Below are 16,079 nucleotides of genomic sequence, written 5' to 3'. Positions count from 1 at the left end.
CCCCAGAACAACAAATGCTGGCGAGGATGCTGAGAGACAGGAACACTCCTACACTGCTGGTGGGACTGCAAATTAGTGCAACCTTTGTGGAAAAGAATTTGGAGATACCTCAAACAGCTAGAAATAGAAATACCATTCAACCCTGCAATAGCATTGTTGGGCATCTACTCAAAAGAGCATAAGACATTCTATTATAAAGACATCTGCACCTGAATGTTTATGGCAGCACAATTCACTATTGCACAGTCATGGAAACAACCCAAGAGCCCATCAATTCATGAGTGGATAATTAAAATGTGGTATATCCTCACAATGGAATATTACTCAATCCTAAGAAATGACAGTGAGCTAGCACCGTTTATGCTATCCTGGATTAAGCTTAAGCCCATTATCCAAAGTGAGGTGACACAAGACATGGAAAATGGACTCTACATCTACTCGCCATCAAATTGGTACTGACTGAATAAAACTATGGTTTTCAAATGGTGGCAATGCTCACCAGGAATCCGGGGGGGGCACTCAATCTTAGAGGGGTGGCGAGTATTTTGGAGGGGAAGGGCATAACTCTAACCCTTCTTAGGGAGAGACAAAGATATACAATGTAACCAAAATGTCAAAAAAAAAAAAAAAACAAAACTTTTTATTGGGTTGTGGCCAGGCGGTGGGGGGGAGGAGGAAAGGGGTATATTCTTCCATAACATGTGTGATGCACACCACCGGGGGATTGGACACATCAGGGGGAGGGAGGGGGGCAGGGGCAATATTTGTAGCCCTAACAATATTTTTACCTCCATAATATGATGAAATAAATAAAAATTAAAAAATAATAAAAATGAAATAACCACTGGAGTTTTAAAACCAAAAAAAAAAAGTGTCTGAAAAACCATATCAGACATACACTAAAGAGGATAAACAGGAAATAATATTAATATCAACCTCTACTTCGAAGCCAATATGTCATTGATGTAACAATAATCAAAATGTGGAGATTTTAACGCACCTTCCTCAAAGTTTGAAAGACCAGATAGACGACAAAGAAATTCAAGTGGGAGAATTTGAATAATAAAATTTTGATAAGAACACCTTTTATCTTACTAACAATACATTTTTATCTTGAAATATATATGGAATATTTGCAAAATTTGATTATGTGTGTTGTCAGAAAGGAAATATCAATAAATTCCAAAACTTTGGCAATCATATACACACAGCATTCTTTGCAATAAAACCGCCCCTGAAAAAAATCAAAAATTGAAAAGGAAAATGAAAGTCTTAGAAACAAGCTAAAAATAAGCTTAAAAACGGGGTGTATACTCTTTATTTTATGAAAATAAAATATATGTACCCATATCAGTGTTTTTACAAAACACAGGAAAAATCAGAAAAAAATGGACAGCAAATAATTTAGGTTTATTATTTCTAGGAATAATGGAGTTTGGGATGAGAGACTTTAGTATCTTTATTTTACACAGCTACTGCTTGAAGTTAAAATATATAAATTACTTTTGTAATATATATAAAGCAGGTTTTCTAAAAATAGAAGATAAAATACAAGTTTGTTTTTGTTTTTTTTTTTTTTGAGACAGAGTCTCACTTGTTGCCCAGGTTATAGTGAGTGCCGTGGCGTCAGCCTAGCTCACAGCAACCTCAAACTCCTGGGCTCGAGTGATCCTTCTGCCTCAGCCTCCCAAGTAGCTGGGACTACAGGCATGTGCCACCATGCCTGGCTAATTTTTTATATATATATGTTAGTTGGCCAATTAATTTCTTTCTATTTATAGTAGAGACGGGTTCTCGCTCTTGCTCAGGCTGGTTTTGAACTCCTGACCTCGAGCAATCCACCCGCCTCAGCCTCCCAGAGTGCTAGGATTACAGGCGTGAGCCACTGTGCCCGGCTAAAATACAAGTTTTTAAATGGCAAGGTGAAGATGGCACTTTCCTTTAACAAATTACCCCCAAACAACAAAATTAATGAGAAAAATAAACCTAAACTTTGTATTTTAAAAAAACTAGGACATATCTTAACCTAAATTACAATAGGAGAAAGGACTGCCAAACACTGTGACATGAAATAAGGTGTGTGCCATTCAGAGGGATTGCAGCAGGCTAAGCTAGAAGAGCAGGGTCTCTAGAGTGGTTCCCACAGTGTGGTCCCTGGGTCAGCAGCCTCAGAACCCCCAGGGAACTTGTTAAAAATGCACATTACCCAACCCCACTGCAGATTTACTTAAACAGACACTCTGTGAAGCCCAACCATCTGCCTTTTAATATCAGTTTGTGACTGGGCAACATAGTGAGATCCCATCTACACACACACACACACACACACACACACACACACACACAAAATTTCAATTAGCAAAGCTTGGTGGTGCACACCTGTACTACCAGATAGTGGGGAAGCTGAGGCAGAAGGATCGCTTGAGCCCAGGAGTTCAAGGCTGCAGGGAGCTGCCCTGTACTCTAGCAGGAGAAGCAGAACAAGACTCTGTCTCAAAAAAAATAAAAATAAAAAAATCAGTTCAGTTGATTTGAGAAGCGCTAAAGTGATGCTAGTCTGACATATTGAGTATTTAAATTAAAGGCACTTGAAAGACAGCAGGTGCAAGATCACTCTGACCTTCATGACCTTCGTGCTGTTTCTCTTGTATGTTTTTCTTTCTTGGACCCTGCAGGAACATGCTGTTTCTTAAAAACAGGAGATGAAATTCCCATGTGAAAAATGAAACATCCTTATCATCCAGAAGAAGTTGAGACCAAGAGAATTCCATACAAAACTTGTTAAAATAACTTATCTCTTATTTATTTACATACTTTTGAGAGACAAGGTCTCTCTCTGTCACCCAGACAAGAGTGTTAATTTATCTTTTAAACCTCCCGACATAATTCGGTTGCTTCTTCACAGCTTACTCTTCTTCGTCCAAATCAGTGTAATTGACTCTAAGTGCATCTTCGGGTCTTCATTTCCTTATGAGCGCTCCCATGACACATAAAACTTCTTATTTACATTTCTCCTGTTAATCTGTCTTACAACTTAATTCTCAGACTCAGGAGGGACCCTAAGAGGAAGGAGGTGAAATGTTTTCACTCTTACATTCTGACACACACTAATATTTGAGAATCATCGTGCTGGCACACCCTGTAGGTCAAAACCCCAAATCGTCTTACTTGCATCCATGAGAACAACATGGATAGGCTTGTAATAATGGCTTTCCTGGACCTGCTTTGACATAATTGACACACATAAGCATGGATGAACAACGGATCACACAAATGTACCATTGTTTCAGGAGGCTATCTGTCAATAACATAATAGGAAATAATGTGAGCTCTAATTATCTGATCTGAGCAGTAGAGGAAAAATAATTCATCTTTATTATAAAGATTAATGCTATGTTATGCAGCAGGTCTTCTCAAACTTAGAAGTGCATCCAAGTCACCTGGGGATCTTATTAAAATGCAGATTGGAATTCATGAAGTATGTCTGACCCACTTTTGAGTAGCCATTTTGTAAAGAATGTTTCTGCTAACTGTGGATAATTCGTGCTGACTTGGAACAGGGCCTGGCCCTTTCTCCAAACAAATATTCAGCAGACAATGGGTCAAGGAAGAACATACCTTTTCAAACATGGTAGATAATTAAAAGTCAACCCACATCAGAGTAACACACAGAACAGAAGAGGAACAGGAAAACCAAATGATGTATAGAGACTATGTATAGGGAACTAAAGCAAAGTTCCCATGGAGAAGATGAAAATTGACAACAAAAATGTGGCTAAGCATTTTTAAAACTCTATAAAAGAACAGCACAAAACAAAAAATATATGTGTTCAGGGAAGATATGATAAAATAATAGAAACTGATAAAATCTTAACTAGAAGAACTTGAAGAAGGCTTTTAATTTTTAAAAATCATAAATATGTCCAAACTGAAAACATAGAAAAAGAAAATAGACACTGTTAAAATATAGTTGGAAATAAAAGGAAAAGTAATCAAGGAAAATAAAACAGAAATGAATAAAATTTAAAATATTAATAATTAGAGTAAAAAATACAGACTTGAAAAGCTAATGGAAAAAATCCAGTACATGTATAATTGGTGTCCCTAAGGGATTAAAAATATTTAAAGAATTGATTCAAGGAATGAAGATGTGAATAGTATCTATCTCTTAAAATTTTTGCAATGATTAAATTAGAGGATATTAAGAACATTGAAACAATGGCTAACATACAAGAGCTCCGATCTGTGAACAGTTTTTTTATTATAGAGAGTACTATAATTACTACTGATATTATTGTTATTATACCTGAACCTTATAGTAACTCTAAATGGAAGTAATAGTAGTATAATCATCATCATTACCATTATCATAATCATACTTTTATAAATGAAGAAGCTAATGCTCAGAAAAGAGAAGTAACATGAGCAAGACCCTAGAAGATGGCAGAACCAGTATTAAAAATCAGGTTTATTTAACTCTCGTTGCATGTTCCCAGTGTTTCCACTAAGCCAGGGTGCCTGTCACTTCAACTATTTTTTATGCATATTCAATTAGCAACAATGACTAATGTATACTTGTATTTATAATTTCTAACCTACTAAATACTTTCTACTGTATACCCTGTAAATGGTATTGACATGCATATAATACCCATACTCTTTTGTTTTTATCTGCTGTAGCTACAGACAAAATCCACATTAAGTAGCATTGATTTCCAACTAGTGGAGTCTTTGTCATTCCAAATACATACTTTCTCTCTTCCAATTTAAAGCATACATGCACTGAATTCTTTAGTTACATTGTGGCAGACATGGAGATGCACTGCTCACATTCCTCCATAAGAAAAGACTTGTTGCAAATTGGAAAGTATGTGGTTAGCTGACTGTTGTTAACACCTCGGCTTCTAGGCCAAGGTCCCTCTTCTTGGAGGCCTCAGTCAATGACTAAGCAAGGATCTGGCATTGAGGACCCATGCAGGATACCTTTAATAGACAAATGCAGAGCTCTCTGTAGGCTCCAAGAAGACTATGCAAGGTCCGCTTGGCAGTCAGAGGGCTCCTCCTCCAATCCTGTTTCAGCCCCTTTTCTTCCTCAGGTGTTTGCATTCCTAAATCCATCTCAGTGTCTGCTTCCTAGAAACCCCAACCAGCACACAGGGTACTCAAAGTTGTCAGTGAAAGTAGGCAATAAAATAGGGTTTGGAGACTGCATCTTGAGGACCTAGCTAGCCAGGAAGATTCCCATCCCAATTGGTATGTGGAGTGCAGACAACTCCTGGAACAACATAGCAGTTTAGTGATCAAAACTTTCAAGGAATGGTGACTTGGAATTATGTCACATGGAGGTAAATGCACTGGCCAATGCAACAATTCAGGCAATGAAATGTTCATGGGCAGTGAAGGGATGATAATCATAAGGATATTAGAATTATATGGTTGTTACTTCCTATAATTTGGATATTTGACCACCAAACTTCATGTTGAAATCTGATCCCCATTTTCGGAGGTAGGGCCTATCTGGAGGTGAGTGGATCATGGGGGCAGGTCCCTCATGAATAGAATAATGCCCTGGAAGGGTTCAGTGAGTCAGGTCTTACTTTGTTAGTTCCCATTAGAGCTGGATGTTAAAAAGAGCTGCACACCTCCCCCCTCTGTTTCATGCTTCCTCTCTCCCCATGTGATCTCTATACTTGGTTCCCCTTTACCTTCCACCGTAAGTGGATGCCGGTCAAGGCCCTCACCAGATGCAAATGCCAGCACCATGCTTCTTGTATAGACTGCAGATCTGTGAGCCAAAACCTTCTTTCTTTATATTATTAAATTACCCAGGGTAATCCTTTATAGCAGGGGTCCTCAAACTTTTTAAATAGGGGCCCAGTTCACTGTCCCTCAGATCATTGGAGGACTGGACTATAGTTAAAAAAAAAAACTATGAACAAATTCCTATTCACACTGCACATATCTTATTTTGAAGTAAGAAAACAAATGGGCAGGCCATAGTTTGAGGACACCTGCTTTCTAGCAACACAAATGGACTCAGACATTACTGAATTGCACTGATCTGCAGATGAATAGCAAGAGATGAGTTCTACAGACAAAGCATAGAAAAAAAAGTATGAGAGCAGAGAGCCTTTCAGTAGTTCACAAAGAGGTCCTCATCTCTTGCAACAGGCAAGCAGAAACACCTGAATTGCTAATCAGGATTCAGTAGTCACAGTGGCTATACTTGAAAGCTAGCCACGTGCTTAATCAAGATAGATATGTTGTGCCCCAATTGGAGTCAGAGGTGTAAAAATCTAAGGCTTTGACACATGGAATGGGATTTCTGGTTGGATACCTCCAAAGATTTTGGCTTTCAGGATATCCATACCTCTGGATACTGCAGGGATGACACAACCATCCCACTCCCCTGCTGCCCAAGTAAATGCAGAAGACTATAGAAGAGGTGCTCCATCAGGAACTGCCTTCACCTCCTTTCCTCAACACCAGGCCTATAAATAGGGTTCTCATAGCACAACACAGCCAGGAACACACTGGGACAGTCAAGGGAAGAAAGGGATTATACCACAGGGGAGCTGAAAGATCTAGCATACCTGCACCAATAGGGGCCAGAGGAAAACTCGTGGTACCGGATTCTGATGGGGCTGGACTAAAAGGCTGGTAAACAAAACTGGATAAGAAAGAGTTCATTGACTTGATATAGGGAGAAAAGATAGGAACTTTGACAGCAAGGAGGTCTAGGGTATGTGCATGTTGATGGAGTGGGCATGAAGGTCTTTGTATCCCACAATAAGACTAAATCAATAGATAAAATGTCTCAGCCAGTTGATATTAGCCTATTTCTGTCAGCAGTCACCCCAGTGCTGGCATGGTGCCCCCAAGAACAAGGTGGCCTAGCAACAGAGGTAAAGATTTTGCAAGAGCCTAATCAGCATGGACTCCCATTGCCCAAGGCCATTCAAATTTACTAGTGATAGTGTGTATCTCCTCAAGAAAATCACAAATCATGCAGTCAGACGATGACAGAGAAAATAATAAAAAAAAAAAAATGTAAAAAAAAAAAGAAAATCACAAATCAGTGAATAGACAATGTACATATACACTCATAAACATTTAGCATTAATGTGATCCTATTTCTTGTTTTTTTTTCCATCCTCATTAACATGTGTGAGATCTGTTTTCTTATTGTAAATTCTTAAACAAAATTCAGTCAATTCTATGTGAATTGCAATAATACCAATGAGCAATTGAGATGTCTAAGCAGACTTCAATATGTAATAAAGACCTTAAAAAAATCTCTTGGTATCTGTTAAACAATCATAAACTAAAAAAATAATTTGACTATCACAGATACATGTATGCATTGCCTCTCTCCAAATAATATGCACAAATTACAATGACACCCCTACATTTGGCAGGATATGTATACCTAATACTAATTCATATCACAATATCAATTTATTCAGATTATTTTTAAAAACATATTATGCTAATTTGAATAGTATCAAATATACAATAATAAATAACTCAATCCATATGTTGAAACTTAATTAAAATTTATTCTTATTATTTTCCCACTTGATATGATTATTGTAGTCTTGAACAGTTGAGTGCTATTTTCTTTTTCTTGACAACTGTGAAACACAATATATTATAACAAAAACATAAAGTACTAAAACACACATGATCCTCATTCTATCAATAAACCACTTAATGAGAAATGCAGCTCCCCACAAAACTTAACCTCATTCCACCTGCCTTCCAAAAGTAAGTGATGCAAAGAAATCAATAAACACAGACTACCACCAAAAATTCAAACTACAACAGCCTACAACCATCATTCAAATTTTAGAGGTACTATTGTATCATAAGCATATGCTTTTAGGACTAAAAGTTGGATCAGCAAATGAAGAGAGAGAGACATAGATAGGAAGAGAGAGAGGGTACTGAGTTTTTTGCACAAATGTTAGTGATCCCTGATCTCATGTCTGGTTGGCAGTCAGTCCAGAGACCATCCAGGGACTATAAACAACCACCCTGCTTTGGACTCAAAGAGAATGTGGATACTCCCTCTCCACCCTAGCAAAGTGCACTGGGCTGCCTCAGGAGTCAAAGAGCTCCCCATCAAGAGAAGAATTCAAGATTTGAGACAACCACTTGTTGAGCATATTCTAGGAGGATTAAACACCAGATGGTCCCTAAGGTCCTAAGGCTGCTCCTAAATCTGAAATACTGAAACTCCATGACAAATATATCATATTCTATATTGCAAAAAAGGGAACCTCCTTGTAACTGGGGGAGAAATCCCCAATATTTTTGAAGCTGACTGGTGAACCTACATTACTGAGATTGGCCATGTCATCTGAGGGCTGAAAGCAACAAAGGTACACTGAGGGTAACTTGGCATAAATGCAAGAAGCAGTTGGTTAAAAACTCTCTCCATTCACTACCCTTCGGCTGTGATACACAGTGAAGGCTTCCTCCTGAGGACTGCTCCATGACTAGCCTCTTCAAGCCCTGTTCCTATCCTATGCCCTGAGTCTGCTTCAAATGTTGAAGCTAGCATCTTGCCCAGACTGCACTCTTTTTTTATTAATTCAAAAAAATGTATTTCTAAAACCCCTACTCTGTCCCAGGCACTGTGTTAGGCAGGTGGTTCACAGTGTGAACAAATTCATACAGTCACTGTCCCCATAGAATTTATTATCAAATGTGACAATCAACATTAAACACATCACATATTTAGGTGTATGAAGAAAGCTCAAGCTAATCAGCCCCTTATAACAGAAAAGAGAGAAATGGGATCTACAAGATGTACTTAACATTAACCAGACAACCATAAATGGAAAACCAGAAAGAATTTCAAAATAGTCTTTTGTTTCAGGTTATGTTATATATTGCAAACTGATACAAGGTCCACAGTGGGAAAAGACTGAACAGCACCACCTCTAACATCTCGAAACTGCATGAATGGGGTCTTGGCCAGGGGACTAGGGAGTTGGCATAACTGATTGGCTAGGTGAGAGGGCTGAAATTATAGGGATGTAGAAGCTACATTCTCGTGCTGAATCAGTTCACGGGCAGAGATCACAGAATCAGCTGGCATCAGCTGGCTCATTGGAATGCAGGGTCTGGAAAATATCTTAGAAAACAGTCTTAGGCTTAACATTAAAGAGTTGTCTATAGTTGCTCTATAGGAGCAATTAAGGGAAGTTATAGGACTTTGTGACAAAAGGCTTCATGACTCTTAAGCACTAAACAGCTATAAGGAGTGGGTCATGGGGCAAGAGCTGGTTAATGTTTAGCTGTGCATCTTCAAGACATATATGCTTGTTAAAATACTAGAAATTTGGTTTTAATTAATTTTATAAAAACAATTTCACTACCCCAACTTATGTGCTGTTCATTTTTCCAGTTTTCTTCTGCTTCCCTCTGTTGAGGAATGGGTGGGGGCAGTTAAAACTCTTTAGATGGAGGGAAGATGGCCTGGCCTCAGGGTGAAGTCTTTGGGGAAAAAAAAAACACATCATATTTTATGCTGTGAAGATTAGCTTCTTGGGGCATTTCTCCTGCACTTTATCCTGCTAAGCTAAGGGTGCCTGTGTGTCACATTACAAACACTTGTGTTTATCTTCTTAGCAACCAGTGCCAAGTACCACTAAGAAGAAGGAAAGCCCATCCTATGATAGAAAATAAAGATAAAGGGCTATGAAGGAAGGACCAGGTGTTCGCAGAAAGAATGGTTTGGGAAGGAAAGTTGAGGCTTGGAAGGTCAAGTAAGGCCATCAGAAGGAAATGGCATTTTAAGAATATCTGAAGAAATGAGGATTAAACAGCTCGTAACTGGAGTGAGAAACATGAGATGGAGAGAAATAAATGCTTTGACAGCATCAGGCCAGGCTGTGAGAATGACTTATGAACTAGAAGCAGAACTTACACCAGAACAGGCAAGTGAATGAATGAGTGGGTGAGGGGGCAGAAAAGATAGCACGAAATAGTAGGAAGTATAGCAGGGAACAAATAGAGCTTGGCTTCCTATGCAATGTGAAAAGCCTTTTTAAAAAAATCCTAAATGTTATAGAAGCCCATTGAAATATTTTGAGCAAAGTCATCATAAGATTTACATTTTTAACGTTCACATTTTTCCCTGTCCATATTGATTGTGGTTAGAAATCTTGGGGTTAACTTCAAAACCAGGAAAGCATGGTGTCCAGCATCAGTCCTACTAGCTGGCATGAGATGAAAGCTGGTGTTACCAGAATTGCTGCTATTCAGAGTAGAATCATAAAGTCCTTTTGGAATCATGAGTCCCTTTGAACTAGCTGATTTTTGCCAAAGTTATTATCACATAGAGATTCACTGTGTCTCTGAAATCATCAAATATGTAACCAAAGCATGCCAGTTCAACCTTTGCTTCTCACTAGAGACAGAGAAAAAGGGAACAGCTGACTCCAGTAATCTTCTAGAATTGAGTGATCTTCCAATAAATTGTGAATTCCTCAAGGGCAGAGACTGTAGTTTTCCAGAGACAGTACAGTGAGTACTCTGAACAAAAACTTTAATTGACTCAATCTATGAATGCACAAATGAACTGAGTAAAATTTAAAATTTATAAAAAGCTGTGTATTGTGTTTGGATTTGGGCTTTCGAAAACTTTTCTTCCTAAAAGGCTTTATTTAATTGATCTCTCTAAGTGCAATGGGAAGGAAACTCCAGAACAACAAATGACAGAATCTCATGAAAGGATTTGCTAAAGCCTATTTAAAAGCTCTAACAAAAAGAATATTCTATGGCATTGAAATATTACTCAAACTTGTTTCAACCCTCTGATGAAGTTTCTTTTTGTGAAAATCCAATTCGTTTTGCACCTCCTTTTCTTATTTTTGATAGAAGACATTGTAAATGAAAAATGGTTTTTCTCACAACTGAATGGCAACTTCAAATGTGAGTAGCATTTTACCCCTTTACTGCCATCCCTGGGGCAGAAACTAAAGTCAGAAGGAGCTCATGTGATATAAATTCAATAAGCATTCCTCACCATTCTCCAACAGCAACATTAACAAATGAGTCAAACATGAAATGTTCCAATGTTTCCAACATGTAAAATTATTCATTCTGGGACAGGCCACACAGTGATGTGACTCAAATGCCATAGAAAATAGGTACAAATAATTAATTGCTTTGGTTTCCCACAACAAATAACAACAAAAAATGAACCATTCATTGTTTCTAAACAAAGTGAGTGGGGAATTTGGCCTACAACTAGATATTTAAAGAAAGTCTCTAAAACAGTGGTCTTTAAGTAAAAAAGATTAATATTATCAAGTGACAATTTAGGAAAGTTCCCATCTAGTTTTCTGGTAACTGACATTGGATAAAAATACCAAGGGAAATTCAGTTTTGAGTTATAATATGTGTGAGTTTGTGAGGTAGAACCAGTTTGGGACCCCCAAAAATAGATGCACTTTTTTTGCCCATTCATAGAACAGATTATCACTCCAGATACAAAACTCATCACTCTACTTGTTGGTTTCTGATGCTCTACTCTGTTAGTGAAGCACAGTGGGCCTTCAGGTCAGTCTGAGGAAGCTACAATCATTTTGAAAATTAATTCTGCAATAGCTATTAAAATGTATAACTACACATACTCTTCATCCCATCAGTCCTCCTTTAATGAAACTATCAGACAGGCATAAAGACATCAGGACATATAAATATATGAAACGAGGTGTTTATTGAAGCATAATCTTAATGGTAATAATCCAGTAATGACCTGGATGTTCATAACAGAGAAATGGATGAATAGACTAGATTATTATATGACATGTTATGAAAACTTATATATTTATTTAAAAAAATGACCACAACAACTTTATTGAAGAAGAGGGATACCCTGCTATATTTTCAAATATTAAAAACACAAAAGATTATCATCCCCAAATATGTAATCTGTTTGCACCATTTGTTAAATTTAAATGGACTTCAGTTGGGCAGTGATCAAATAGCACATGGCTTCTCAACACAGTCACGCTGTGTGTAAAAACACTTTTCTTCTCCATAATTTCACCAAAGCCCTTTTCATCTCACTATTTCTCAAGCTGTAGATAAGTGGATTCAACAGAGGAGTAAGCAAAGTGTAAGCTAATGACATCAGTTTCTTGGTTTCTGGTGAGTAGCCAGATTTGGGTTGCAAATAAGTCATGTTGGCTGTGCCATAGAACAGGGTCACAGATGTGAGATGAGAGGCACAGGTGGAAAAGGCCTTTTGCCTCCCAGTGGTTGATGGCATCTTCAGGATGGCATAAAGAATCTGAATGTAAGACAAGAGGATCAACAAGAAAGGTACCATAACAATCAAAATGGTGCCTGTGAAGGCATAGATTTCAAACAAGAAGGTGTCTGCACATGCAAGCTCCAGCACTGGGGGAGTCTCACAAAAGAGATGATTAATTTCATTGGGGCCACAAAAGGGAAAACTGAATACCCATGTGGTCTGCACAGTAGCCACCATGATCCCTGACACCCAGGAGAACATTACTAATTTCATAAAAACTATTTTGTTCATAGTCATAGGGTAGTTCAGAGGATGACAAATTGCAGCAAATCGGTCATAAGCCATTGCCCCCAGGAGAAAACATTCAGTCCCACCAAAAAGAAGAGTGAAATACATCTGTGCAAAACAGCTCACAAAAGAAATCCTAGTTTTCTCAGTGCAGAGAACCACCAGCATTTCAGGAATGATGACTGTACTGAAACTCAAGTCCACCACAGATAAGTTCAGGTGGAACAGGTACATGGGAACGTGGAGGGTCTTGTCCAGGGAGATGATGACTATAATGATGGCATTTCCCATCAGGGTCACCAGGTAAATCACCAAGAAAACCCCAAAGAGCTGCTCCTGGAGTTCAGGAAAGTTAGAAAACCCCAAAAGGATGAATTCAACCACAGAGCTTTGATTTTGCCTTTTCATTTTAGTAGTTGAGCTTCATATTGTGTTTACCAACATAGACTGTAAAGTATGAAATCACAGTATTATAGCTGTGAGTTCAAGTCTGGAATTCTTGACAGAAGATGTGATGAAGTTCGCTCATTTTGACCGAACTTCAAGTTGGCAATTTTGAAGAGTGGTCAATAACTTGTAATAGTGAATCTTTAAAATATGAAAAAGAAATGAAGAATTTTGCCTCAAAAATCTTGTTCTAAAAGTACAAAGTAATAGTAGATGTGGTCTAGCAACTTTTTTGCTATATAGGTTGAAACTTAAACCTATTTTAAAAACACACAAAAATATATTATTTGGAATCCAATGTCCATTATATTGATTTATTCAATTCTGTGTTTATTTTAATTCTATATTTATAAATGAGTTTTAAAATAAATAGTACCAAATGAGACAAATACCAAAAATATGCAGGAAAATTTAAAACTAATAATTAAATCTTAAAGCACATTTTGATGAATATATATTATAAGTTCCAAGTTCAAAATGCATTATATTACTTTGTTAAAGAAGAAAAATTCAAATAATACATCTAAATGGATACAGAAACAATCAAAAGGAATTGAACTTCAGCTGCACTTATCTTAGATAAACATAAGTAAATTGGATTTCAAATATATTGATTGCTGGCCTGCCTGGACCTGACTAATCACATTAACATTTGCATCCATGGGAAATTTTAGAGGTTAGTTCTCCATGGCCCATCCTGGTGACCATAACATGGTTTTCAGGGCTGTAGAAAATACCATTTAGGGTCATTTTGATCCATGGTTTAAAGTTTAAACCATCTCTCTCTCTCTCTCTCTCTCTCTCTCTCTTTCTGTATACACACACACACACACACACACACACACACACACACGGAAGTTCGTTAACTCTTTACCCACTCAACAAATGCTGTTTGAGCACCTACCACATCCCTAGCTTTTCTAAGAATTTAGGGTCCTTTGTCAGGCTGGAAATACCACTGGATTGGGAGCTAGACTGGAACTGGAGCTGTGCTACTACCTTCAAGGTGAGTCTCTGCCTTTCCCTGCACTCAGGTTGGGAGCAAGAAAATAACCCTAGATATCCCTTATGGCTTGGGCAAATGTGTGTATCCAATTTGTTGACAGAAATCTAGAGGCTGCAGGCCTCTGCTCCATTCACATGGGGGCTGCTGAAGGGAAGTGGAATCTCTGTGGGTGGGCATTTGGAGGCACATGGGCTGTCGGAGTCACTTTGAGCCAAACTGTCCCATGCAGAGCTGGCCATTTTCTTCCCAGTCCATCTGTTCTTCCAAAGCCCCTCTCTGGGCGAAGCACTCAGTTCTCCCCACTATCCCCCAGAGCAGGAGTTCTCAAACTTTTTAAACAGGGGGCCAGTTCACTGACCCTCAGACCATTGGAGAGTGCGCACTGTGGGCCTGGGACAAGTCGGCTGCTAAGCAGGACAGGCAGTGGTGGCAAAAACACCCAGAGGGCCAGATAAATGTGCTAGGTGGCCCGCGTGTGGCCTGCTGGTGGTAGTTTGAGGACACCTGCCCCAGAGCAACTCCCCTGACCCAGTATTCTATTCACTGTCAGAGCCTACATGTCTTCAAAATCTGGAATCCCTCTGGCCTCAACAAACCCATCTCCACTGACACTGCCCCTTTTCTCCCCTTCAGCTCCCCATCGTTAAATGGAACCATAACTGGTTTCTCCACATTTTATACCTTCTCCTCCATCTGTACCTCAAACCCCTGTCAAAATAGTATCATCCTCTCTCCCAGAACCTTCAAGGTCTCCCCTTATCAGTAGAATATAATACCTGCCTCTCAGGCTGGGATTTAAGGAGAAACATAGTGGTAACAATCGCTTTAGAAATTTAAGTGAGGACAAGATTACTTCGTAATGGAAAGTGAGGGTGAAAATCCATAATCACAGGAAGTCATGGTGGGTTGTTAGGCAGAAGGAGAACAGCATAAGGAAGAAGGCTGCCTTGCTCAAGGCCAAAGTATTCGATGACATCTTGGTAGTAGAGTAGAGGCCTACTGGCATTTGAAAACCAGCAGAATTTCACTGCGGGACATGAGGAAGCAAGGGGACAAAAGGCTACAGCAAGCTGAAGACTTGGAATGTCATGAGTTCAGATCATTAGGACCTCAGCTGAGAGTAAAAGGCAAGTTGGTTTACTAAGTATGTTCACAGTGATATATTAAAAGCAAATGTCTGTATTAAGTAAAATAATGTATTTTGGATGTCAAAAAATCTACTAAAATTAAATAATGGACTTAGCAGGAATAAACCATTTAAGTATCATTTCTAATAGACAAAACTACATACTCAGCTCCAAACTTATAAAACCAAATAAGTTTGTAAAATGGAAAAATTTGAGTATCTTATTGAAAGTAGACAAATTATAGGGAGCTGATAAAGCAAATTGTTGAACAAATCTAAATGACTGCTTTCATGAGTCATTTTTAGAAACTGAACTCATATGCTCCATCTTTTGCCTTTAACATATTGTCCAAACTAATGCTGACTTGGCTTGTTCACTGGCATTTTCTACTAGTTCCAGCATGAACTTTCTGTCTGACCTTGAGCAAATAACTCCTTTCTCTGGATTTTATCTTTCTGCATGATTGGCCCTAACTCCTGTCCCCTCAACTACATAACTCTACCAATCAATGATTTGTGCAAGCAAAGTAATTAAAGATCTAATTATTGCCCAAACTTTTAAGCAAATATGAAAAGCATAGCAATTGACTTTCTTACCTGAGCACTGGCTTATCACTTGATAAGTACCTCCAATAATCAGTGAGAAGAACTATGGATGGTAGCCCAAGTGCCAAAGCAGAATCTGCAGTTCTTTATCTAGTGAATGTCCCTAATTCTCACCCTTAATCAAATATTTCACCTGTTTAGTTAAAAAATACTCCCATAAATACAACTTAGTGATTCAATGCATTGATTTTATATTGCTAATACTGTACAGCATTGAATTCTATGCCCTGAGAGAAACCTTCTCTGGAGAACTGACACTCAATTTATACAGACTCTCCTGTATGGAGAAAAGGAACCTCAGCTACACAGACTAGAAGCATCACTCCTCCAGG

General features: G+C 38.3%; 2 protein-coding genes across 2 annotated transcripts in view; one reads left to right on the top strand and one right to left on the bottom strand.

Moving 5' to 3' along the window:
* The window catches only part of EIF3F (eukaryotic translation initiation factor 3 subunit F), a 288,155-nt gene that overhangs the window by 195,113 nt on the left and 76,963 nt on the right, over positions 1–16,079 (top strand). The gene's annotated exons all lie outside the window — the stretch shown is intronic.
* On the bottom strand, positions 12,026–12,970 carry LOC105881944 (olfactory receptor 10A3). Its single transcript, XM_012783938.2, has one exon. The coding sequence runs from the start codon at positions 12,968–12,970 to the stop codon at positions 12,026–12,028; it is 945 nt and encodes a 314-aa protein (XP_012639392.2).

Source organism: Microcebus murinus, chromosome 4 (genome assembly GCF_040939455.1).
Source record: "Microcebus murinus isolate Inina chromosome 4, M.murinus_Inina_mat1.0, whole genome shotgun sequence".
NCBI lineage: Eukaryota > Metazoa > Chordata > Mammalia > Primates > Cheirogaleidae > Microcebus > Microcebus murinus.
The sequence above is the reverse complement of the archived record's forward strand: the minus strand, read 5'-3'. Positions and strand labels throughout refer to the sequence as shown.

Excerpts from the sequence above, each read along its gene's own strand:
- LOC105881944 (XM_012783938.2), bottom strand. The coding sequence starts at position 12,970 with ATGAAAAGGCAAAATCAAAGCTCTGTGGTTGAATTCATCCTTTTGGGG.